Source organism: Parus major, chromosome 21 (assembly GCF_001522545.3).
Source record: "Parus major isolate Abel chromosome 21, Parus_major1.1, whole genome shotgun sequence".
NCBI classification, from domain to species: domain Eukaryota; kingdom Metazoa; phylum Chordata; class Aves; order Passeriformes; family Paridae; genus Parus; species Parus major.
Genome location: NC_031789.1, coordinates 3,760,024 through 3,782,582, shown reverse-complemented (window position 1 = coordinate 3,782,582; position 22,559 = coordinate 3,760,024). Strand labels below are relative to the sequence as shown.

General features: G+C 57.9%; 4 protein-coding genes across 5 annotated transcripts in view; 2 read left to right on the top strand and 2 right to left on the bottom strand.

The window, feature by feature from the left end:
- Window positions 1-1,097: 1,097 nt before the first annotated feature.
- Window positions 1,098-10,663, bottom strand: NOL9 (nucleolar protein 9). Of its 2 annotated transcripts, XM_015648143.3 has the most exons (12): window positions 6,021-6,238; window positions 5,725-5,950; window positions 5,443-5,570; window positions 5,178-5,316; window positions 4,857-4,953; window positions 4,326-4,423; window positions 3,424-3,585; window positions 2,987-3,272; window positions 2,792-2,903; window positions 2,285-2,462; window positions 1,732-1,865; window positions 1,098-1,408 (listed from the first exon to the last, which is right to left on the bottom strand). In XM_015648143.3, the coding sequence occupies exons 1-12, from the start codon at window positions 6,210-6,212 to the stop codon at window positions 1,292-1,294; spliced, it is 1,869 nt and encodes a 622-aa protein (XP_015503629.1). In that variant the 5' UTR covers window positions 6,213-6,238; the 3' UTR covers window positions 1,098-1,291. The 2 variants fall into 2 exon arrangements, with proteins under 2 accessions (XP_015503629.1, XP_015503630.1); XM_015648144.3 differs by lacking the exons at window positions 5,725-5,950; window positions 6,021-6,238 and adding an exon at window positions 9,673-10,663.
- On the top strand, window positions 6,314-15,324 carry ZBTB48 (zinc finger and BTB domain containing 48). Its single transcript, XM_033519208.1, has 14 exons — window positions 6,314-6,493; window positions 6,563-6,866; window positions 7,176-7,952; window positions 8,300-8,512; window positions 8,707-8,830; window positions 11,285-11,426; window positions 12,164-12,275; window positions 12,626-12,718; window positions 13,031-13,117; window positions 13,444-13,598; window positions 13,763-13,899; window positions 14,223-14,387; window positions 14,515-14,603; window positions 14,691-15,324. Exons 1-14 carry the CDS (start codon window positions 6,336-6,338, stop codon window positions 14,985-14,987), a joined length of 2,853 nt encoding a protein of 950 aa, XP_033375099.1. The 5' UTR covers window positions 6,314-6,335; the 3' UTR covers window positions 14,988-15,324.
- Window positions 15,325-15,738: 414 nt separating this feature from the next.
- On the bottom strand, window positions 15,739-22,555 carry KLHL21 (kelch like family member 21). Its single transcript, XM_015648146.2, has 5 exons — window positions 22,486-22,555; window positions 20,916-21,955; window positions 19,307-19,712; window positions 17,742-17,814; window positions 15,739-17,429 (listed from the first exon to the last, which is right to left on the bottom strand). Exons 2-5 carry the CDS (start codon window positions 21,946-21,948, stop codon window positions 17,136-17,138), a joined length of 1,806 nt encoding a protein of 601 aa, XP_015503632.1. The 5' UTR covers window positions 21,949-21,955; window positions 22,486-22,555; the 3' UTR covers window positions 15,739-17,135.
- PHF13 (PHD finger protein 13) overlaps window positions 21,947-22,559 on the top strand; it is a 3,628-nt gene continuing 3,015 nt past the window's right edge. Inside the window, exon 1 of the mRNA XM_015648021.3 lies at window positions 21,947-22,111. Coding sequence (XP_015503507.1) covers window positions 21,947-22,111 — 165 coding nt within the window. The remainder of the gene's footprint in view (window positions 22,112-22,559) is intronic.

The following is a 22,559-nucleotide window of genomic DNA, read 5'->3' as shown; positions in this document are numbered from 1 at the left end:
GCACAGCCCCTTGCAGCTCTTCTCCAACTCTGTCCCCTCCTCACCTCTCATCCCAGTTTGTTTGTTTACAGCTGCTCATTCCTGGAGCTCTAGGAAATCTCTTCCCCAACCAGATAAAAGCAATTTTGCAGATTACTTACACCCACAGCAGCCACCAGCCAAAAAGCTCTGGCCCCAAGTGGTGCACCACATTCCTCCTTCCTCTGCTTCCGTCCTTCCTCCACAGACCTTGCCCAGGGGATTTGAACGGGCACTGGGCTCAGGGGACTCCAGACTCCAGGACTGGACTGTTCCCCAGTCTGGGCCGAGGCAGAGACATGCCTCATTTTGCAGGAGCTGCTGTTGGAAGCCAGGTTACTTTTGCAGTCACAGACCCAGTAAGAGCTCAGCGTGCTGGTATTACCCATAAAGAATCGTTCCCTCCAAAATGTCCTCAACTTGACCCGAGGCACTCAAGTCTGCGCAACTCCCACCACTCCCGTCTTCCCCTGGGAGCAAATTGCTAATTGAAAAAGGGCTGGAAATAAAGTTCCTCTTGTGTCCCAGTGGGGCAGAGCAGGTGAGGTCAGGTAAGGCCACACACCTCAGTGCTCCATGCAGCACCTGGGTGACAAGTTCCTCCCCAATCTCACCCCCTTACAGCCTCCATCCATAGCAAAGTCCCTTAGAGCTGGGGACACATCAAGCCAGCCCAAGCTGCTCCCAAACCGTGCTCAGGGCACTGAGCTCACCCTGGAGCACCAGCGATGCAGCTGGGACAGCACAAGGCAGGAGGCAGCAGTCCCAGTGGACAGACAGGGTGGGCTGTGACAGTGCAGCACTGGGTGGCTCCATCTTTGTCACCCAGGGGGACAGGGACTCCCTCTGGTGCTCCTTCATTCCCCTCTCCTTGACCGGCAGGACACCCAGAGCTGTGGGTCAGCCATGGTGCCCTTCCCCAAGCCCAGGGGAGAGTGAAGCTCTGCCCAGGGCACTGTGGACTGCTGACACCCAGAGCTCCCCGAGGGCCAAACAGGCAATGGGAAGAGGTCCTGCATGTGCAATGGCAGCTGCTCTTGGCTGTGACAGCCTCGGCTTAGGAAAAGATCCAAACCAGCTCAATGTTTACCATAGATATTTATTACAAAACACCAAAAAATACAAACTGAACATAGAAAACATTATCAAAACCGGCCCACTGTAGCATCTACCTCTGCAGGGCCTCTGCAGCACCCAGAGCTCATGCAACCACCTGAGGTCTTACATGAACAAACCCTGGCTGAGCACCCAGAGGCTTCAAGTATAATCACACTCAAAAGGGGAACTCCCTCTTCTTCAAATGCTGCTTCTTCTTCCTCAGTTTCCCTGAGCCCACGATACTGTAGTTGTAATCGGATGTGACGTAGGGGATCTCTCCCTCAATTCCTTGCTGGAAAATGGGAAAATTAAACCAGAAACAACTTTTAAGAACTTGTACCTTCAGCAGAGGTGGAAGCACATCCCTCCCCAGGCTGACCGAACTGATGGTGGGAAGGACCCAGCTATCACCAAACCCCACTTTGGCATCTGAAACACGAGCAGAACATTCTGTTCTCCCGAGGTTTCCGTGCTTAAGGACAATTTCCAAGAGAGATAACCATCTGCTGATGCCCAGGCATCTCCCAGCATGCATGAGCCTCAGGAATAAGAAAATGGAAAACGTGCCAGCCAGCTGCAGCTCAGCCAACTCCCACCCCTCCCAAGAGCTCCTACCTGGCCCACAAGCACACAGTTAGGGATGGCAATGTTCCCAAGGAGCAGACAATTCACTCGTCTCAGATTCTCTGGAGGCACTGGTGTCAGGATGTGGTAAAGCTTCTTCTCCATATCAACCCCTCGGACAATTCCTAAAAAGTAACACATGCAAAGCTCAGTCACTAGGTATCCCTGCTCACTGGCAGATCCCTACACACGACTGAGCACCGAAGTCCAAACTGGGACACTAAATTAAGTCACACAAGGAAACTGAGAAAACTACTGTAATTTTGCAAAAGCCACATGGAATCTGCTTTAGAGAAGGTGAAGTAGAAAGTGAGTCACTGTGAAGTTCTGAGAGCAGCTCTGAGTGGCACCATGCAAGGACATTCCCCACAGCTCTTACCACCTGTTAACCAAATTCCAAGGATTTTGCAGTACAGTCTCTAACAGCGGAGAATACACCACACTCATCCCACTTCTCCAGCTTGTTTTAGAAGAGTAATTCCATCAATCTGCAACCTGTCTGCCAGAACACAGCAGGTGAGAGCAGAGCTCCAGGTGTGCTCACCGAAGCCCAGGCAGTCGCAGATCGGAGTCTGTGTCAGCAGGACTGGCCCATCGCTCTGGCACCGGACTTCCTCCGGAATGCAGCACAGCCCAACCCAGCTGGCGTTCACTGCATACATGATGTTGCTGGGAGCAACATCTGTGTGAATAACCCTGAGTGCCACAGCATTGAAAGGTACCTGAGGTGGTAAAGAGAAGAGAGAAAAGCGCTCATCAGTTCCACATGGACTGAGTTTGAGTTCGGAGACAAGACCCTGCTGAGTAGAGACCTTGCACACTCCCACACCACGCCGACACACAGGCACTATGGCAGGACACACAGCACACATGTGCCACACCAACACATCGACAGAAGCCCTTCTTGCAGACACCCTGAATAGTCACTCTGCAGATTAGAGTGTTTATCCCTCTTCTGAGAAACCTATGCAGTAGGAACAGAATTGCCCATCACTTCAAGTTGGGCTCTCTGCACACCCACCCCCCAAGCCATCCCAAAAAGCTCCTTTACCTGATATGGCACCAGGCTGTGCAGGGGGAGCACAGCCCCAATGTCTGGGCTCTGCAGGTGCCCCAGGTAGCCCAGAATGGACATGTCACGCAGGATGCCGCTGTGCACTCGCCTGAAAGAAAAGCCCTGTGTCAAGGACGATGTGTGGTTCTGTTCAGCCCATGGACCTCACAGAGCACTCAACATGCTACTTACGCTTCACCTGCCACCCCTGCCCGAGGGAATTCCGGGTGGACATAGAGCAGCTTGTGCTGTGGAGTTGACATGTCCTCCCCTTCGGGGTACTTCCAGCTCTCCACATCATCTGCTCCCAGCTGCTTGCACTTGGACTGCTGCTTGCCCTTGGTGTGCAGCCCGGCGCTGAAGTGGATATGCTCAGATGTCAGCGGGGGCATGGCCTTCCAGTCACACATGTCCATCTGAACAATGTGGCTGGGGGTCAACAGCCGGATGATATCAATGAGGAGCAGCAGCCCTTCACCTTCAGGAGTACAGGAAACACACAACTGCTGCTACTACTGCGACAGGTGGGACAGCAGTGTTACCTCAGCACAGACGTTCTCGTTCCACGTGGTGCTGTGCCACCGTTACCTCCCTCCCACACCTCTCCAGAGTACATTGACACCATTTACCTTTCACCCAGCCCATGGTGTTGATGATTAGAGGCACTTCCTTCTTGTAGCAGCTGAACACATATTTCACAACATCAAGGTACCTCTCTGTGTCCTGCTCGCAGCTGGTCTGGCCATAATACACCATCTTACGGGGCATCTGCTGGTGAGTGAAGGGGGGACCTGGCAAAGAGAGCACCGAACATCCAGTGCCTTCCTCAAGTCAAACCAAAACACTCCCAAGCCTGAGCGCTCACATGCCTCCTCTCCTGAAATAACCCATGCTCTTCCCATGTGCCAACTGTCCTCCTTGCACATCCTGCAAGCAGGGGAAACTAGTCTGCCACTTGCAGGCTGAGAGTTTTGTTTGGTTTGGGTTAGTACTGGGTGTGTTTCTTTGTTTGAAATCACTGCTTATACACTTGCAAATCTTTGAAGAACAGTCTATGACAAACTGGTTAAACAGCAAGCCAGCCTGGCCACATCCTTTAGACAGTGACCCAAACCTGCAAGACCACAAACACCAGCAGTTTCATGGGTTCTGTTTTTTCCACTCATCACAACAGCCCCAAGTCCAATCACGGATTTCTCAAGCTAGTTTGATCTACAGATACAGATTTTCCCAATGAGACCTTTCACATCTGAACAGCAGAACATCCCCTGTGACTTAGAATGTACTACCACCTCTACAACATCATCTCTCTTTAAAGCAGACAAAATGAGCATAAGAACAGCTCCATGGTACTCAGGGAGCTTAAATGTAGGGACAAGAAAACTCAAAGAGCCCTTGATTTATTCTCTCCAGGAAACTCTGATGGCTGTGGCAGAAGCTTCCCCTGAAGTAGAGCCTCTGCCTAGAACACCCTGTTCATTTCAGAAAGAGAGCAGGCCTCTGGTAACCACAGGAGCAGTGGAACACATACCCAGAATGGGCTCCGTGACGCTGCTCAGGGACACGCACCCGGGCGGTGTGAATTCCGTCTGGCCAATGTCACACTCCATGTACTCAACCACGGGAAGGCTGCAGGGAGAGAGACTGTGTGTCAGCATCCACCCAAAGAACTACAGCATAGCCTCAACGTATCAGAAGCTTCATCTGATTTTGTTCCAGGTTGCAAAGCTAAAATTCATTAATAAAATCTCTCCTTCCCTCAACTACACTCATGGTATATTTTTAAGCATTCTAACTCCCCTATTCAACCCAAACTGCTTGGTGCCCAATGTGCTCACACACTCCAAGGCAGCAATCTAACAGTATTTCAACAGAAACGTTCAGGAGGCAACTTTTCTGAAATCACTCAAGGTAAGAATTCACATTTTTCTGAACTTCTGTTTAGAAGCTATGCACCTTCTATTTCTGATGGCTCTTCTGAGAGGCTTGTCAAACACGTGTTTTTCCTTTTTCCTAAATATCATGCAGTACTTAAAAGCTTGCAGAACATGGCAAGACTCACCGGTTCAGTAACAGGTTAATTAGGTATCTGTTGAATGTTGATTTTCCAGTGCTTTTTGGTCCACACACCAACACCACAGGGACGCCTTCATCTTCCGCTAGAAAGAAAAGCAGAGTGTTAACTGGACTGATGCTGGCATCACCGACCCACCCTAGGCAATACCTAAGCTCCAGATGCATGTTCTTTATAGAGAAAACTGCAACCCTCAATAAGCACGTGCTAGTCAGGGTACTCTCTCAACTTAAACTCATGAAAACCCTCATGAATTTTTGTTTTTTTCAGGGAAGCAAAGCCCCAGTCTGTCCAAACGCCTGCACTCACCACAGCAGGTCTGGATCAGCTCCTCCAGCGCCAGGCACATGCTCTCCGACACCAGCAGCCCGCGGTCAGGGCTGCACTTCACGATGCCCACGGACGCCAGGACCGCGTCCTCTGGTGTGAAGTTAGACTCCTCCTTTTTCTAGGCGAGAGGGCGAGCACTCAGCACGGGGTGTGTGAGCCACGGCCTGGGCGCTGACAGGGGCCGCCGCCGCTGGCTCTGCATGGGCGGTGCGGGGACGGCACAGCGGGCACCGCGCCGCCTCACCTGGGGCTCGAAAAGCCGCGACAGCGGTGGGTGGCTCAGCAGGAATCGTGTCACCGGAGAGTCCAGGTGCTCCAGCAGCACCACGGCGCAGTCGGGCGAGAACCGTGTCATCACCTTCACCCGCGCCTCTGCAAGAGGCAAGTGCCGCCATCGCCCTCAGCCCCGCACCCGCCCGCGAAATGGCACCCGCCCGCTCCGCAGCGCCCCGCGCACAAAATGGCCGCTCCCCGCTCCGCCCGTGAAATGGCGCCCGCCCGCGCCCCCGTTCCGTCCCGCACTCACGGCGGGGGACGCGGTGCGAGCGCATGGCGGCGCGGGCGGCGGTGCGCAGCTGGCGGACGGCGGCGGCAGGCGGGCAGGCGCCGGGCAGCGCCTCCAGGCTGAGCGCGCAGTGCGTGGCCGGCGAGAAGACCGGCAGTCCCGGGTGGTGCGAGGCCACGGCGAAGCCCAGCAGACGGACGGCACCGTAGAGGCAGCGCAGGCGGCACTTGCCGGTGAAGGTCAGCGCCTGCAGGACAGAGCGGGCGGTCACGCTGTGCGGGACGCGGCGGGGCCGGTGTGCTGTGGGCGCTGCTCACCTGCTGCGGCGCCAGCAGCAGTACGGCCGTGCCCTCCGCCGCCTCCACGGCCACCAGCCCCGGCTCAGCCGGCGGTACCATCCCGGTGCGAATGAAAGAGGCGGCGAACTCCCGCCAGGCCACCTCCACCCGGCTGGCGCGGGGCAGGCTGCGGGCCAGAGCCCGGCGGGGGCGGCTGCGCCGCGCGGGCATGACCGCCGAGCCTCCTCCGCCTCCCGGGGCCGCCCCTCGGCCGGCCCCGCCCCGCCAGCCGCCAGGCCCCGCCCGCCGCCCCGTTAAGAGCCGCCCGGCCGCGCTGCGCGGGGCTGCCCCGCCATGCCGCCGCCCGCACTGCTCCGCCTGTGCCTCTGCGCGGCTGCCGCCGCCGCCTCCTCGTTCACCCTCCGCGGCGATTACCGCCTGGCCGGGCTGTTCCCCCTGCACACCGCGGCGCCCCGGGACGGCGCCAGACTGCTCGTGCGCGGCTGCGACGAGTGAGTGCCCGAGCTGCCCGTGTCCCCAACGCGCTCTGTCCTCCCTAACAACCTCTCTCGATTCCATAGCGCCGCCTTCAAGAGCCACGGCTACTGCCTGTCCCAGGCCCTGCGTTTCGCCGTGGAGGAGATCAACAACTCCAGCACGCTGCTCCCCAATGTCACCCTGGGCTACGAAATCTATGACACCTGCTCTGAGCCTACCAACTTCCATGCTACACTGTGTGCCCTCGCTCGTAAAGGCAGGCATGATGTCCAGGTGCTCCCCAGTTTTCAACACTATGAACCCCAGGCTGTGGCTGTCATTGGCCCTGACAGCACGCGGCTGGCCCTCACCACAGCCGCTGTTCTCAGCCTCTTTCTTGTACCGGAGGTAAGTGCAATTCCTATGGCTGATGAAAAACAGGGATCCCAAGGAATGATGGTTTCAGGGAGGGCTGGCCTCAGAGCTGAGGAGCCTGATAATGCTGGAAATGCAGCCCCTCTGTGTGTGCTGTCCCAGGGTCCTTCCCAGGCAGTCAGTGGGCTGGCTTGCCATCTATCAGTTTCCTCCTGCTGCAGCACACTTGGCGCTGGGTCTGCTGCCTGTCTAGCTCCAAGCCTTCCCAGGACAGGCTGCCTGTGCCATTAGCTCTCAGAGGTGCAGCTGCCTGGGCCAGCGCATCCCCCTTTCCCTTTGCAGATCAGCTACGAAGCCTCCACGGAGTTGCTGAGCCTGAAGCGGCTGTACCCCTCTTTCCTGCGCACCATCCCCAGCGATAGGAAGCAGGTGAAGGCCATCTTCCAGCTGCTGCAGCACTTTGGCTGGACCTGGGTGGTGCTGCTGGGCAGTGACAACACCTATGGCAGTGCTGGCCTGGATGCCCTGCAGGAGCTGCTGACCGCAAGCAATGTGTGCGTGGCCTACCGAGGCACCATCCCCGCCAACTTGGATGCCAGTAACCCCCAGCTTCACAACCTGGTCCGAATCATCACAGAAGTCAAGGTCAATGTCACTGTTGTGTTCTCCAGCAGAGAAAGTGTTCTGCCGTTCTTTGAGGTGGTGGTCCAGAAGAACATCACGGGCATGGTGTGGGTGGCCTCTGAAGACTGGTTGTTGGCTCAAACTATCTGGCAGGTGCCTGGCATCCAGACCATTGGGTCAGTGTTAGGGATGGCAGTTGAGAAGCCAGAGTCCACGGTGCTGGAACGCTTTGAAGCTTGGAAGATATCAGAGGAAGGTGCTGTGGCTGAGTGTGCCAGCAATGCAGAGGCAGGTGGGGAATCTGTGGGGAATGCGAGGCTGGACTGCACCCAGTGCTGCACCGGCTGCCGTGCGCTCGCCACTGTCCCCGACATGTACGACGCTCAAAGCTCCTTCAACGTGTACTCGGCCGTGTATGCCGTGGCCCATGGCCTCCATGACCTGCTGGGCTGTGCCTCGGGGGCCTGCAGCAAAGGCACTGTCTATCCCTGGCAGGTAAGAGCAGCCTTGTGGAAGATCCGTGAGGATCCTTTCCCACAGGGAAGGATTATTCTGTTGTGCCCAAAGGTTTCCTGTCTTTCCCTAAGGCTCAAATCCCAGCTGAAGACCCTTGTGGGCTTCAGCTGCCCCTCACAGTCATAGCAGCCAAGACCTAAACCTAGACTCCATCCTAGGTCACTTGTTCCTCTACCACCAGCCCCTTACTGCATGGGATTTTCTGCAGATGTTGGGGGGCTGGAAAGCAGCTGCAGGACAGAGGAAGTGTCCTCCAGCAAATTTCCCTCTCAATGGCAGGAATCGCACCATTGGAAGGGCTCCTCTCTTACTCTTCTGTTTTACAGCTCCTTCAGAAGATTAGACAAGTAAACTTCACCCTGTACAAGAGCCGAATCTCTTTTGATGCCAACGGGGACATTCATAAAGGCTACGACATTGTCATGTGGAAGTGGAGGGGCCCAAACTGGGCTTCTCACGTGATAGGAACCTTCCGTGTGAACCCTGACAGGCTGAGCATCAACCCCGGCAAAGTCCTGTGGCACACAGAAGATGGCCAGGTACTGTTCTGCACCCAGGTCTTACTTATTGCTCGCTTCTGAGCTGACTGCATCCCAATGCCACCAATTCTGGGGTGTTTCCTCATAGCAGGGCTAAACTGAGGGCAGAGGCAGTGGGGGGTAGATGGTCCCCGAGTGCTGCTGAGCCCGAACTGTGCTGCTGCCTGCCAGCCTGACCCTGTCTGTGCTCCCAGCAGGCTCCCAGCTCAGTGTGCTCTGAGGCCTGTGAGCCAGGGGAGATGCGGCTGCAGCACAGCCGCCACAAATGCTGCTTCAGCTGTGTGGCCTGTCCACCGGGAACCTTCCTGAACACATCAGGTCAGTATACCCTAGGGTCTGCTCCTGCCCCTTCCTCCCCTGCCAACATCCTACCTCTTGCTACTGTCTCACCATTCCCAGCCTCTCGCCTCCTGTGGTCAGTAAAACCTGTGAGCTGACCTGAAGGCAGTGGGTCTGGCTCCTGTTTGCTTACCAGTGGGTATGCAAAGCCCTTGCCCTGTGCTTTCCGGGGAGTATTGCCCACAGGTGAGCCCACCTGGGCAAACAGAGCCTCTTTGCCTGTGGCCAGAGAAGGGGAATGTCCGTCCCGGTAGCTGCTCCCTGCACCGCATCCTCTGCCGGGGAAATTCAACCTAGTGGTTGCCTTTGTGCCACAGGTGGCACACGGGGCTTCCGCACTATGTGGTCACCAGCACCTGGCATATGGAAATGACTCCTGCCTGGGACAGTCCCCAGTTGTCTCCTGCCTCAGAATCACCAGCCACAATGACAAACCCCTGCCTGGAAGTTAGTCCCATAACATCCTTAGCCTGTGGAGTGGACAGGGGCAGCTCTGAGGGACAGTGGGAGCAGAAAGCCCCTCTACATGGTACTGTCCCATTCAACAGCAGCTGCTGCAGATCCTTCTCACGTTACTGCTTGATGCACAGGCCCCTTCCCACCCACAGTCCCCATGGCCCTCAGCCTCAAAGCAGCTGACCCTGTCTCAGCCCAGGCCATGGATTTTGGCAGAGTCCACAGGGCGAATTTTCTTTTGGGAAAAGAGCCCTTTTCTACCCCAGGCCTGGGAGCGCCTGCAGGAAGGAGCAGGCACGATGGGTGAGCAGAGCCCAGAGGCTCTGGGGTAGGAGCCAGGCCCTGCACCGTGGCGGAGCTCTTACCGTGTCCGAGGTGTGTGAGGTGTCCCACGTCCTTCACAGACCCCTTTGACTGCCAGGCCTGTGGCTTGGGCGAGTGGGCCCCAGAAAAGAGTGAGGTCTGCTTCAACCGCACCATCGAGTTCCTGTCCTGGTCCGAGCCCCTCTCCTGGGCGCTCCTGTCCTTGGCTGTTCTTCTCATGCTGCTCATAGCGGCGCTGACCGTCCTGTTCGCCCTGAACGCCTCCACACCCGTGGTCAAGTCTGCGGGTGGGAAGGCGTGTTTCCTCATGCTGGGCTCCCTGGCCTGCACCTGCAGCAGTCTCTTCTGCTACTTCGGGGAGCCCTCGCAGGTGGCATGTCTGCTGCGAGTGCCGCTCTTCGCAATCAGCTTCACCGTGTTCCTTTCGTGCGTGGCGACCCGCTCCTTCCAGATCCTCTGCATCTTCAAGCTGAACGCGCGCTGCCCTGCGCTCTACGAGGCCTGGATGCGGCGCCAGGGGCCGGTGCTGTTCGTGGCCGCCAGCACGGCGGCACAAGTGGCGCTGTGTGTGGTCACCGAGGCCGTCAGCCCCTCGGTGCCGCACCGGGAGTACGGCGTGCGGGACGAATGGGTGGTGCTGGAGTGCGCCCGGAGCTCCGCGGCCGACGCCGCCACCGCCTACACGGTGCTGCTCAGCGCCGGCTGCTTCGCGCTCAGCTACGCGGGCACGGACCTGCCCGCCGCCTACAACGAGGCCAAGAGCCTGACCGTGAGCCTGCTGCTACACCTGGGCTGCTCGGCCGCCGTGCTCTGCTCGCAGGGCGCGCTGCGCGGCCAGGCCGAGACGGCGGCGCGGGTGTTCAGCACGCTGGGCACGCTCGCAGCACTGCTGGGCGGGTACTTCGTGCCGCGGGCCTTCATCATCCTGCTGCGGCCGCACCAAAACACGGCCGAACACTTTCAGATGGCCATTCAAGAGTACACGCGCCGCCAGGCCGCCGCCTGAGCCGCGGGGCTCCACCCGCACCGCGCCTCCCCCGCCGCGGGGACCGACCGCCGGCCCTGCTCCGCCCCGGCCGCGCGCTCTTCGCCGTCACTGCCGGCGCCCGCTGACGCCACGTCCGGCGGTGGCGGATGCCGGCGGGCCCCGGTGCGCGGCCATGGCGGCGGCGGCGGCGCACAGCGTGCGGGTGCTGCGGGAGCTGAACCGGCAGCGCGCAGCCGGCCAGTTCTGCGACGCGACGCTCGGCGTGGGCGGCCGCGAGTTCCGCGCGCACTGGCCGGTGCTCGCCAGCTGCTCCCGCTTCTTCCGCGCGCGCGGCCCCGGCGGGCCCGTGGCGCTGCCCGACGGCCTCGCCGACACCTTCCAGCTGCTGCTCGACTTCTTCTACACGGGGCGCCTGGCGCTCACGGCGCACAACCGCGCCCGCCTGCTGGCGGCCGCCGAGCAGCTCGGCGTGCCCGACGCCGTGGCGCTGTGCCGCGCCTTCCGCCCGCGGCCCCGCCGCGCCGCCGCTGCCGCCCGCCCGGAGCCCGCGGCGGCCCCGCAGCCCGGCGGGCAGGCGGTGCGTGAGGGGGGCGGGAGGGGGACGGCGGGGCCTGGGCCCGGCGGGGAGGCGGGGGCGGCGCGGTGACGCCGCTGTTCCCTCGTAGGGCTCCCCCTCAGCCCCGGAGGAGGCGGCGGTGGGTGGCGGCGGGCGGGGGGACGGCGACGCCGAGCCCCTTCCCGAGAAAAAGGTGCTGCGGAGCAAAAAGAGCCCCCCCGCTCCGGGAAAGGCGCCGGGGAGCAGAAAAGGTACAGCGGTGCCGGTCGAGTGCCCCACATGTCATAAAACCTTCCTCAGCAAATATTACCTTAAAGTGCACAACAGGTAATCGCTCCGGCTTCTCCTTCCCTTGCGCGCGGGGAGACGCGCCGCCCTCACGGTTCGGCCCTTTCCCGGGGGGGAAAAGGGTGGCCCCGTCCCTGCCAGCTGGTCCCAACACCTCGGCATCTCCTGGGGTGGTAAAGGAGGGTCTCCTCTGCCCCTGGGGGTGCTGTGGCCAGGGGGAGGGTTGTATGTATCAATGAAAGGAGTCCCAGAGCCGCAGCGACTGTCCTGAGCTGTGGCTCCTCGGGGGCTGCACTGGCTGCAGGTGGCCGATGGCAAATCCTCCTGGGATTTGAGATTACCCCAGGCTGGGGGCGGGGGGAGTTTCTGGGGTTGTGGGGGACACATGGTTGGGCTGTGTGAGGAGCTCCAGGGTGGATCACTGAGAGTGGGGCATGGCCCTGCAGTGAGAGCTCAAGTTTTGCTTCACTTCTGTTGGGGAAGAATCTGGGCCCTGCAGAAAGGGTGTTCCATGGAGCACAGTGGGCACTGACAGTTGTGCACAAAAGTGGCACAGGAGCAGCTTTAGGGCAGCTGTGAATAGTAGCACTGCAGGGATGGGGGGAAGTACCCACCTCACCCTTCCCTGTGACCTCCTGGGCCTGTCTGTGCAGATGCTGTTGACAGGCAGTGATGGGATTCTGTATTTACATCCCCCAAGGAAACACACTGGAGAGAAGCCATTTGAGTGTTCCAAGTGTGGCAAATGTTACTTTAGAAAAGAGAATCTCCTGGAACACGAAGCCAGGAACTGCATGAACCGATCGGAACAGGTACGCCCAGGAGCTGCCCCGCTGGGCTGGAATGCGGCTGCCATGTGTGTGGCAGGAGGCGAATTGAAGCTTTTTCCCAGTCCCAGCCCACCCTCAGTTCCAAACAGACCCCTGTCAGCACTGTGTGGCATGTGTTCCACGGCCAGGACCCTCTGGCTGGGACTCACCCCTGATACACAACACAGCCCTCACTTGTGTTTCAGTGCATCAGGAGTCTGTACTGTACAAGATTCAGCTCCTGTGGGTGCGGGCTGAATGCTGTAGCTGGGTGCCAGTGCCATGTGCTGAGCTGTGGGCTCCAGGTCAGGCTCTGGGTCCTGTGGAAGCCAATACCACCCCGTCTCTCACAGGTATTCACGTGCTCGGCCTGCCCAGAGGTGTTCAAGCGGCGGATGGAGCTGCGGCTGCACATGGTGTCACACACCGGGGAGATGCCATACAAGGTCAGCAGGGCCTGCATCCAACATCCCAACATGCTGCTGGACACTGGCACTGAGCAGAGGCGAGCCTTTCCCTTCTAGGGCAGCCCAGCCTGGGAAGAGCTGAGCACACCAGTTCCCTTCTCTGTTCTATGACAGCCCACTCAGAGTTGTTCCCCATCTCTGAAACAAAATGTGTTCCAGGGGGGCATCACAGCCAAAGGCTTCCTGTGGCTCTACCAGGAATCCATGTTCTACTCCCCTGCTGGTCCTCTCCTTGCTCTGAAACCACTCTTTGGGGCAGCTGAAAGCTGACCCCATTCTCCTGTCTTGCAGTGCTCCTCCTGCTCCCAGCAGTTCATGCAGAAGAAGGACCTGCAGAGCCACATGATAAAGCTGCATGGTGCACCCAAGCCCCATGCGGTAGGGACTGTTTTGGGGAGGGTGTGATTGAGTGTGGATCTGGCCTAAGGAATGGCATAGTATTATATCTGGCTCTGTCAGTGAGGGCATGGGGCACAGGGCTACTGGAAATGGGCTCTTTTGGGTACAGGAGCAGCCCACAGATCCAACCACTGACCAGCACTTCATCTCTTTTGGGCTGCTTTATCTCAGTGGGATCTCAGCTGGGGGTGCTGCCTTGTTTTCCACAGGGAGGTCCCTGGAGCAGCCGGGGAAGGGCTGGGTGTGAGTGCTTTTGGGGTGGGTGTACCCCAACCCTAACACTCTCCTCTCCTGTGGCCTTGCAGTGCTCAACCTGCTCCAAGTGCTTTCTGTCCCGGACAGAGCTGCGCCTGCACGAGGCCTTCAAGCACCGCGGAGAGAAGCTGTTTGTGTGTGAGGAGTGTGGGCACAGGGCCTCGAGCCGGAATGGCCTCCAGATGCACATCAAGGCCAAGCACAGGTACAATGTGATCTGTGTCCTCTGTCACCCTGGCTCTCCTGGCTGCAGTCCCCACTCACAGGCCTGGGGGTTGGCTGAAAGTCACCCTCTTCCCGGAGGTGCTGAGACCCAAGGGGCTGAAGCTGGCGGAGGCAAAGGTGACGGTGACGTTTCCCTGCCCACAGGAACGAGCGGCCCTACGTGTGTGAGTTCTGCCACCATGCCTTCACACAGAAAGCCAACCTCAACATGCACCTGCGCACGCACACTGGCGAGAAGCCCTTCCAATGCCATCTCTGCGGCAAGACTTTCCGGACACAAGGTACCCCTGGCTGTGGCAGGTCATACCAAGTGCTGTGGTCCAGCATGCAGGACCTCCAAAAAGCAGCTTCCCCAGCAGTAAAGCCATGCTCTTTTGAGTGTAGGCTGATACCAAGAAAAGCACATTCCTGTCACCTGCACTGCTGTCATGGCACAGAGGGGGAAAGAGCTTGTATTGCTCATGACCCTTAGGTGGAGCAGGCAGTTACTGCTTGTGCTGCTCTTGCCTTCTTGCCAGCCTGGCCCAGCCTGACAGCCCCTGGGATGCAGTGCCTGGGCTGTGCTTCTGACTGGCCACTCTCCCTGTCTCCCCATTACTGGCAGCGAGTCTGGACAAGCACAACCGGACGCACACGGGGGAGCGGCCGTTCAGCTGTGAGTTTTGTGAGCAGCGTTTCACGGAGAAGGGGCCGCTGCTGAGGCACGTTGCCAGCCGGCACCAGGAGGGGCGGCCTCACTTCTGCCACATCTGCGGGAAGACATTCAAAGGTAACGTGAGGGCTCCAGCTCTCATGGGGCTCTGCAGGAGCTGCCTCCTTTCTTTGGGTGGGTTGGCATTGCTGTGAGCCTGTATGACATGGAGCTGCTGCCAACAGGCTGTCGCTTCCTTTCCCAGCGGTAGAACAGCTGCGAGTCCATGTTCGCCGGCACAAGGGAGTGAGGAAGTTTGAGTGCATTGAGTGTGGCTACAAATTCACGCGGCAGGTGAGGCCTTTCCTGGCTCTGGGGCCCCCGTGCTGTACTGGGGAGCCAGCCCTCACTGGGTCTCTCCACATCCCCCTTCCTTTGCAGGCTCACTTGAGGCGCCACATGGAGATCCACGACCGAGTGGAGAACTACAACCCTCGACAGAGGAAGCTGCGGAACCTGATCATCGATGACGAGAAAGATGTGATGGTGGTGCTGCAGCCGCCGCCAGAGCTGGAGGTGGGCTCAGCCGAGGTGATCGTGGAGTCACTTGCCCGTGGGCCACTGCCCGAGGAGGTCCCTGCGCAGAAACTCTGCTCAAATGAGAACTTCTCACCTGCGGACGTGATTGAGCAGTCGCTGATTATAACCACAACGATTCCTGAAGACTGTGAGACATAGTGTGGCCACCCCATCCCTTCCACTGAAACACAGTAAAGCATTAAGCTGAACCACTTTCTGCCACACTTGTTCTTTTGAGCTCCTTTTCTGTCAATCTCCCATCCCAGGCTGCAGGGAAAGGAAGTCACCATGACGTTCTGATTGAGTGTCAAATGAAATGTGTCAGCATGGTCACTCCAGTCAGTGTTCATTCACAGACAGTGTGTGGTGGGAAGGGACTGACCTCCCTGTGCCATATTGTGACTCACTTTCTGACACTGGAGGAGCTGGTGCTGCCCTCTCCTCTCCACCAGCCCTCTTACTTTGCCTGTGATTAAAGCTCACCTTCCCCCACAGAGAGCGGCTCTGCCCATTCCTTAACCCCTCCATTTAACTTGTGCCTTATTTCTCCTTTGTTTTGTTAAGCTTTTCAGTTGCTCTTTCTTTCCCCCATTAAAGGCGGGGCATGACCCGTGTCTGCTCAGCACTGGGATGACTGAGCTGTGAGTTCACTTGAAACACACTCCAGCAGCCACAAAGTGCCTGTGCTCACGTCTGTCCTAAATAACCCAACCCAGGGTTGCTGGGAGAGGGTGAACCATGGCCTCAGTGGTGCCAGTGTGGGGAGAGATCTCTTGTGTATCCCCACAACCTCTCCCCTTTCCCCCTCTACTCACCAAGGAGACAGAGAGGCTGCAGTTTAATCATATCTGGAATGAGAAACTTCCAGTAAAATCTCACCCCAGGTCCCTTACCCTCACAGAAAACAGAATTGTGTAACAGGTTTTATTTAACTTGACTGCTGCAAGTAAATTTAAAAACAAACTGAGAATAAAAATACATTATCTGCAAATGTAAAATGCCTTTGTTTCAAAGGATGGAGTTCAACTGTACTTGAGGATTCAACACAATGAATTCTACAAAAAATAAATACAGATCTGTAGCTGCTCAGCGGGTGGGACTGGGGGGTCCAGCAGCGAGCACGGCCGCGTGCGCCGGGGTGCGTTATTTATAGCTCAGCAGAAATGCCTCGGGCTGCGGCGCCGTCGGGAATTGGCCATTGCTCCCAAAAAAGCAGCAGCTGGCCCGAACTGTGGGCCCCTGCACCCCCCTACTCTGTCCACGGGTTTGACACCCAGGGGCAGCCGCGCCGGGCTCCGCGCGTTCCCTGCTGGCACGCGGCGGTCTCAAGGCACTGTCAGTGTTCCAGGCTGGAGAATGGCCCGGGTTCACCGAGGGGTGCAGCAGCGTCACAGCATGGGGGAAAAACACGTTTCTGTAAAGCTGTGAAGACGCTGAAGCTGTGGAAATGGGGCTCGGATGCTCCTCAATCCAGGGGCAAGCCTGGAGGAGAGAGATCGACTATACGGGGTTTCCATCTCTGAATTCAGTTTAAATGCAAACTTTTCCTCTACTAGCTAAAATTTAAAGACCAAAAAAGCAATACCTTATCTTCTGCCACACTTCAGGGTTCTCCTGAAGGTACAGCACGTGCTCTCAGGGAGCCGTACTGCAGGTTCAGCTGTTCATTTCTTCCAGAAACATTCCACAAGTAAACTGCACGCAGCTGCTCTTCAGTGAAGGTAGATAAACAGAGCCCACCTGGCCAGGGCACTTGGGCAAGTATAAAGGCAAATCTTATGCAGGCCAAAAGAAAAATGCAAACCCCAAATAAAAAGAAGAAAAAAATCCTAAAATAACTACCTTTCAACCCCAACACGTGCACAGGAAGCCTGTCTCCCTCCAAGGCACAGAATACAGGGGGGCGTCCAGACCACTGCCCTACCAGACAGATGCCTCCCAAGACAGAAACTGAAGGAAGGAGTTTGGTGGCAAACGAAGCATTACAGGGTGAAGGAGCTCCCAGTGAAAGGTGTCTGCTCACAAGCCATAAGCAGTGGTGCTGTGGCATGATTCACCACGAGTGCTTTCCCCAGGGATCAGCTCTCTGGTCCCTGTGGGCAGCACGGTGACGTCTCCTGCCCTGAAGGGCCGAGGGAAGCAGTGAAGGCCTCGCTGCCTGCAGGCCCACAGCATCACATCCAACAGCCAGAGTTCCTGCTCCCTCTGTGATCAGAATGGTTTTGTTTCCAAGCACTGGTTTGCCTCAGCCTTCTCCCAAAGCAGCCCAGGTTCTGGATGAGGGACTTCATCAAGCCGCTTCCTATGCTAAGGCAGCTCATTGAGGTTCTGGTTGTGAAGGTTTTGGTTCTGCCTGCTCAAGCTGATGGTGTTGTCCAGTGTGATGCTGTCATCCTCCTGTGTGGTCTCTGGCATGAACTGCCGGAATATGCTGACGCTGCCGTGCCAGAAGATGGGCTCGGGGAGCTGGCCCACGACGCTCCACGTTCGCGTCTCAGGGTCGTAGGCTTCCAGCACATCCGAGAGCTCAAACGTGTTATCGTAGCCCCCCGAGACATAGAGCTTCCCACCGAGCACAGCCACACTCCCCCCAACGTGAACCTGCAACGTGACAATGAATAAACACCATGATCAGGGGCTGTTTCCCTGATCCACCACCTGATCAAGGGGGTCAGTGGGATCTGGGAGCTGTTCCTTGGAGGAAGTTTCACACCTGTCAGCTGCAGGTTGGGCTCTGAATCAGTGCTGCCCACCCAGACATGCCACCACATCTGGGACTTCCCAGTGACTCCAACACACTTAAACCAGCTCCACATGCATGGTTTCTGATTCTGAAAAGTTCTTGGTTTTCCAACGCTAAATGAAACTCCTTTGTAATACTTAAGATATTCTTGAAGCGGGAAAATGTCTTACCTGAAGCATGGCAGGGATTTTATCCCATTCATTCTTTGATGGATTGTAAACATCCACTTCAGCCGAGTCATCTCTGGGGAAGAGAACACAAAATTACTCCTTCTGCATTCTAGAAATGCTGCTTGAGTTCTCCATCAAAGCCAAATTTAGATGGGCAGGGGGAGAGAAGAGCTGGGGAGGCAGCATAATCCCCCAGGGTTTCTCTTACCCACCCTGCTCGGCAGACAGGAGGGCGACAGTGACAGGTGAGGGATGTTTGTGACTCACAGACATGCGCTGCTGACACAAGAATGTGTGGAGGACGAGGTCAAGGCAGCTGGAGAGGAGCTGCCAGTCCTTCCAAGGTACAGATGGGATCAAGATGCTGCAAGGCAGCTCCAAGCAGGGCCAGCAGCCAGACCAGGGCCTCCTCTCCCCACTCTGGGTCAGCTCTGGGGCAATTGCAGAGAGCACCTGAACCTCATTTTTCTGTGTGCTTTATTTACAGGTATAAAACTGATCCCAGCATGAGGGGTCATCACTTAGAGCCTTTAGCCTGAGCTATTAAACCAATTTGCTACTTTTACTTGCAACCTACTCCTCTGCCCTCCAAAGATTATTCCACAGCTCTACATGGAGCAGCAGCCCACGTGCAGCATATGAAATGAGAGAACACCTAACCCTGATCATCTCCTCACTGACTCTTGCAGATGCAAAATGATCTGAAAATCCTGAAGTGTCAATCATCAGTATTTTAAAATGGGTAAGAATAAAGAAATTCTATAGAATCAGGTTGTGACAAGGAGCTGAGCAGCTGCAACACCCTGGCAGTATGGACTGAAACCAGCTGACCAGAACAGCCGCCAGCAAGACACTTGGCTGGACCCGAAAGGATCAAATAAAAAGTCTTGGGTCAAAGCTGCTACTTTATGCAAAGCCAAGAGGAGATTAAAAAAAGAGACGTGCCTGGGGGCCATCACAGAAGTCTCTGTTTGCTCAGAGTCAACACAGGCAGATGAAATGCTCCAGCCCTAGCATGCCTTCCCGTTTATTTTTAATTAAGCGGATAACTGAAGTATTTGCGCCACCAGGACAGCTTCAGATGGGTAATTAAGTCCCAATTTGGAAAGGTGCTTAAAAATAGTGACCAATCACTTCATCTTCAGCCCTCTTATCTCTGCTGAGACGGAAGACGTCCTCTCCTGCATTAGAGTTTAACGTTTTCTTGGAGCTTATGTGCTTATTTATAGCAACGAGGGGGGCTGAACCAGGAGCTGAAGAAACCAAGAAGCCAATTTCCAAGCAGTGCTGCTGACTTCAGACGGATTTACACCTGCCCATTCCCCAGCCCTGGGTTACCCTCAGACATTTTAACACAAGTTTATGGGCAGCTCTTTGAGGCCCACCAACACAAGGAAAGAGGTGTTACAGCCCTCCCTGCACCATCAGGGGAAGTACTGCTGTGCTGTCCCAACCCAGTGCTCTCTCTCCACCACCTGTAAAATCCACCTTCCCAGGGAAGCTGCAGGCTCTCCTCAAGGGGACACGGGGAGGGAGGGAGGGAAGTGATTGCTCCCACTACTCACTGTATGAAGTACATGAGACCGTTGAGCGTGACGGTTTTTGGGGCAAAGGACCAGGGGGGCAGGTGGCCGCAGTTGACAAGGGACCAGAGGTCACTGCTGGGGTCATAGCACTGCATGACCATGGACTCTTTTCCAGACAAGGAGCCGATGGCGAAGAGTTTTCCACGGCATGAGGTGGTGGAGCAGTTGTCCATGGGATACAGCATGGGCTGCAGGGCCTCCCAGCTGTCCAGTGTGTGGTCATAGCGCTCCGTGCTGTCAGAGGCAACCACGTAGAGCAGCCCATCCAGGACCGTGGAGCTGTGGTATTCCCTGGCTTTCAGCATGGGTGACACCTCCGTCCACTCGTTCACGCTGGAATTGTACCTCCAGACACAGTCGTACAGCCTGGACCCATCTGAGCCCCCTGTGACACAGCATGACACGTGTCAAAAGCCTGGCTCCACAAAGGGAAAGGTGATGCAGGAGGGCTTGGTTCAGCACGTGCACCACAAAAATTTTAAAGGAAGTTCTGCACTGTTTCATTCCCAGCAAGCCAGGGAGGATTTCTCCCGTGTCGTTCCTAGTCCATATCCAACCATGACTCAAAATGAGTCTTCCATGTTTCACTACCTCCTCTAACACCCACGTCTCTCCCATTTGGCACCCCACCCAAGTCGCTGCCCAGAAGCTGCTGAGGCAGTGGTGCTGCTGGCAGCTTGGAAACCTCCCAGCCTTGCCTGTATCACACTAACACTGACCAGAACAACCCAAGATCCCCAACAGCAGCCTGCACACAGCTCCCAGCAGGACTGACCTGCCTGGGATCACTCCAGGAAGCTCCCACGGGATGTAAGGGCTTCTGCAAAAACATACTACATCCATGCGGTAGCCCGTCATTTTTACAGCCCTGTCCTTAAAGCAAGGCCTTGTCTTCTGCTTGTGACTAGAGAACACACAGTTTTCTCTTCACCTGCATTAAGACTTGCTCTTCTAAGTTCTGCCAGTGTGTCCTGCATACCAAGGGCACACTGTTCCACAGCACTCGGTGTCCTGGGCCTCAGTTTGTTACAGCTGTCACAGAGATGTAGTTCAAAGGCGGCATCTGCATGCAGCTCAACAGCCAAATTTACATATTGGAGTCACCTTGACAAAAGTAATTGTAGCCCCAGCAAGGAGGCAGGATTTGTGCAGGGGAAAGTACTGTGACTCACAGGGGCTGGCGAAGGAATCTGGGGCTTTCTGACATGCCTCTGCCTCAAGCATGCCTTGTGATTCAGGGGGCTCTGAGCCTGAACTCTTTCTTCAAAGAGAGAAACTCAAAACCTTCTTACTTCTTACATCACCCCTGTCCTCAGTGACGGTTAAAGAGTTCTAACTACAAGATCTGTGACTTCTGCCAGCATGCTCAACAGCATTACTCATGACAAAATAGCTCCTGGACTGCGACCAGCTGCTAAATCCAGCACCGACTCCAGGAGTCTCCATGCCTGCTGGCAAGCTGCAGGCGCCCAAGCCAAGTCCCAAACTCTCTGCTACCCAGAAAAAGCCAAGTGTCACTGCTACAACCTACATATTTTCAACAGAACCCTCCACCCTGGTGCTTCCCCCCATTCCCTGTGTGCCTTACCAGTGACATAGATGTCATTGCCCAAGGCAGCAACACTGTAGCCCCCTCCCAGGTGCTCAGGGAACTCGGCCAGGTAGCGCCAGTGGCCAGTGCGTGGGTTGTAGCAGTCGACGGTGACAAGCTCATCGCAGTCACGGTCGCAGCCACCAACGAGGACAAGGATCTCAGCGAGGCCAGTGGAGGGCCGGGGGCGCATGCGGGCACAGGGTCCCCGGTCGTGGCGGTCGAGGCGAGCGGCCTGGAAGTCGCGGGCCTCACGCAGGAGGCGCAGGCAGGGAGGACAGCGGGCCACCAGCGGCTCGCTCTCCACGTGGGCCAGCAGGTAGAAGCGGCGCACAAAGGGCAGGCGGACGTGAGCCAGGAGCTGCGGCAGCAGCGGGGCGCGGGTGGCGGGGTCAGCGCGCACCCAGCGCAGCGCCAGCTGAAAGGCAGCCTCCTCCTTGGGGATGCAGAGCCCGTCGTCCCGCAGGTAGGAGAGGAGGCGTGGCAGCGGCAGCCGCTCCAGCTGGGCGCCCAGCTCGCCCACGTGCCGCAGCACGAAGCGGTGGGCGGCAGCCGCCAGCTCGGGGCAGGCGAAGGCCTCCGCGAAGTCCTGCATGTCCAGGGCGTTGGCGGGCTCCAGCTGCCGCGCCAGCCAGGCACCGCAGGCTTCCTTGACAGCGGGGAACTGTAGCAGGTCGGCGGCGCGCAGCAGGCGCTCGGCGATGTCGGGGCCCAGCCGCCCCACGCGGCCGGTGTAGGCGAAGTCGAGCAGCCGCCCCAGGCACTCGGGCTCCACGCCGTGCAGCCGCACACGCTCGGCCCGCGACTCGCGCAGGGCCCCGCCGAACATGGCGCGGAAGTATCCCGAGGCAGCGGCCAGAACGGCGCGGTGAGCTCCGAACTCTCGCCCGCCGGCCACCACCGTCACGTCCAGCAGGCTCCGCTCGGCCCGCAGCGCGCTCAGACCCCGCAGCAGCGACACCGCGTGTGCCGGTTCTCCCGTCGCCGTGGTTGAGGCTGCCGCTGCCATCCCGCCGGTGCCGGTCGCCATGCCGTGCCTGCGAGGAACACACCTGGGTCACACCCTGCGCGAAGCCGCTGGGACCGACCCCCGAGCGATTCCCGGGGCGGGACAGGGAGGAGATCAGGCAAGGAGGCGGCGGGTGGGCTCGGGGAGCCCGTTCCGGCCGGGAGCCTCCGAGAGCGGCCGTTGCGTAACGCGGCGGCGCTGGTAGCGCGGCCCCGCTCGGGCCGGTCCCAGGGCCCCGCAGCTACCGCGCCCAGCCCCGCGCCCTTGGCCCCGGGCTGGCGCTCAGAAGGAGCCGCCCAGTGGTACCGGCGAAACACAAGACCGGCCCCGAGCGCAGGCAGCGCTGAGGGAGCTCCACTCTGAGTCCGGCTCAGCCACCGCCGATTAGCGCGGGCGGAGGGTCCGGCTCGGGGTTGAGGGTCCGGCTCGCAGTAGACGCTTCGGCGCCTTGCCCGTCCTCCCACCGCCCCCAGCCAGGCCCCGCGGTGAGCCCAGGCCCGCCCGCTCCCGCCCGGGCCCACAATCACCCGGTAAGAGCCACCCCCGGACCCCGCTCACCGGTCCGCTCTCCGCCCTGCTGCGTGCTCCTCTTCCCGCTCCGTTCACCGTTCCCGGCACCGCCCCCGCCCCTC

Bases quoted from the DNA above. Each gene is read 5' to 3' on its own strand.
- NOL9 (XM_015648143.3), bottom strand. From the start codon at position 6,212: ATGCCCGCGCGGCGCAGCCGCCCCCGCCGGGCTCTGGCCCGCAGCCTG. The intron at 5,951-6,020 runs GTGAGCAGCGCC...TCTGTCCTGCAG, and splicing joins TGCTGCTGGCGCCGCAGCAG to GCGCTGACCTTCACCGGCAA. The intron at 4,954-5,177 runs GTGAGTGCAGGC...TTTTCTTTCTAG, and splicing joins GCTGATCCAGACCTGCTGTG to CGGAAGATGAAGGCGTCCCT.
- ZBTB48 (XM_033519208.1), top strand. From the start codon at position 6,336: ATGCCGCCGCCCGCACTGCTCCGCCTGTGCCTCTGCGCGGCTGCCGCC. The intron at 8,831-11,284 runs GTCAGTATACCC...GTTCCCTCGTAG, and splicing joins AACCTTCCTGAACACATCAG to GGCTCCCCCTCAGCCCCGGA. The intron at 14,388-14,514 runs GTAACGTGAGGG...TTCCTTTCCCAG, and splicing joins CTGCGGGAAGACATTCAAAG to CGGTAGAACAGCTGCGAGTC.
- KLHL21 (XM_015648146.2), bottom strand. From the start codon at position 21,948: ATGGCGACCGGCACCGGCGGGATGGCAGCGGCAGCCTCAACCACGGCG. The intron at 19,713-20,915 runs GTAAGGCACACA...GCTGTGTCACAG, and splicing joins CAATGACATCTATGTCACTG to GGGGCTCAGATGGGTCCAGG. The intron at 17,430-17,741 runs GTAAGACATTTT...GTCACGTTGCAG, and splicing joins AAATCCCTGCCATGCTTCAG to GTTCACGTTGGGGGGAGTGT.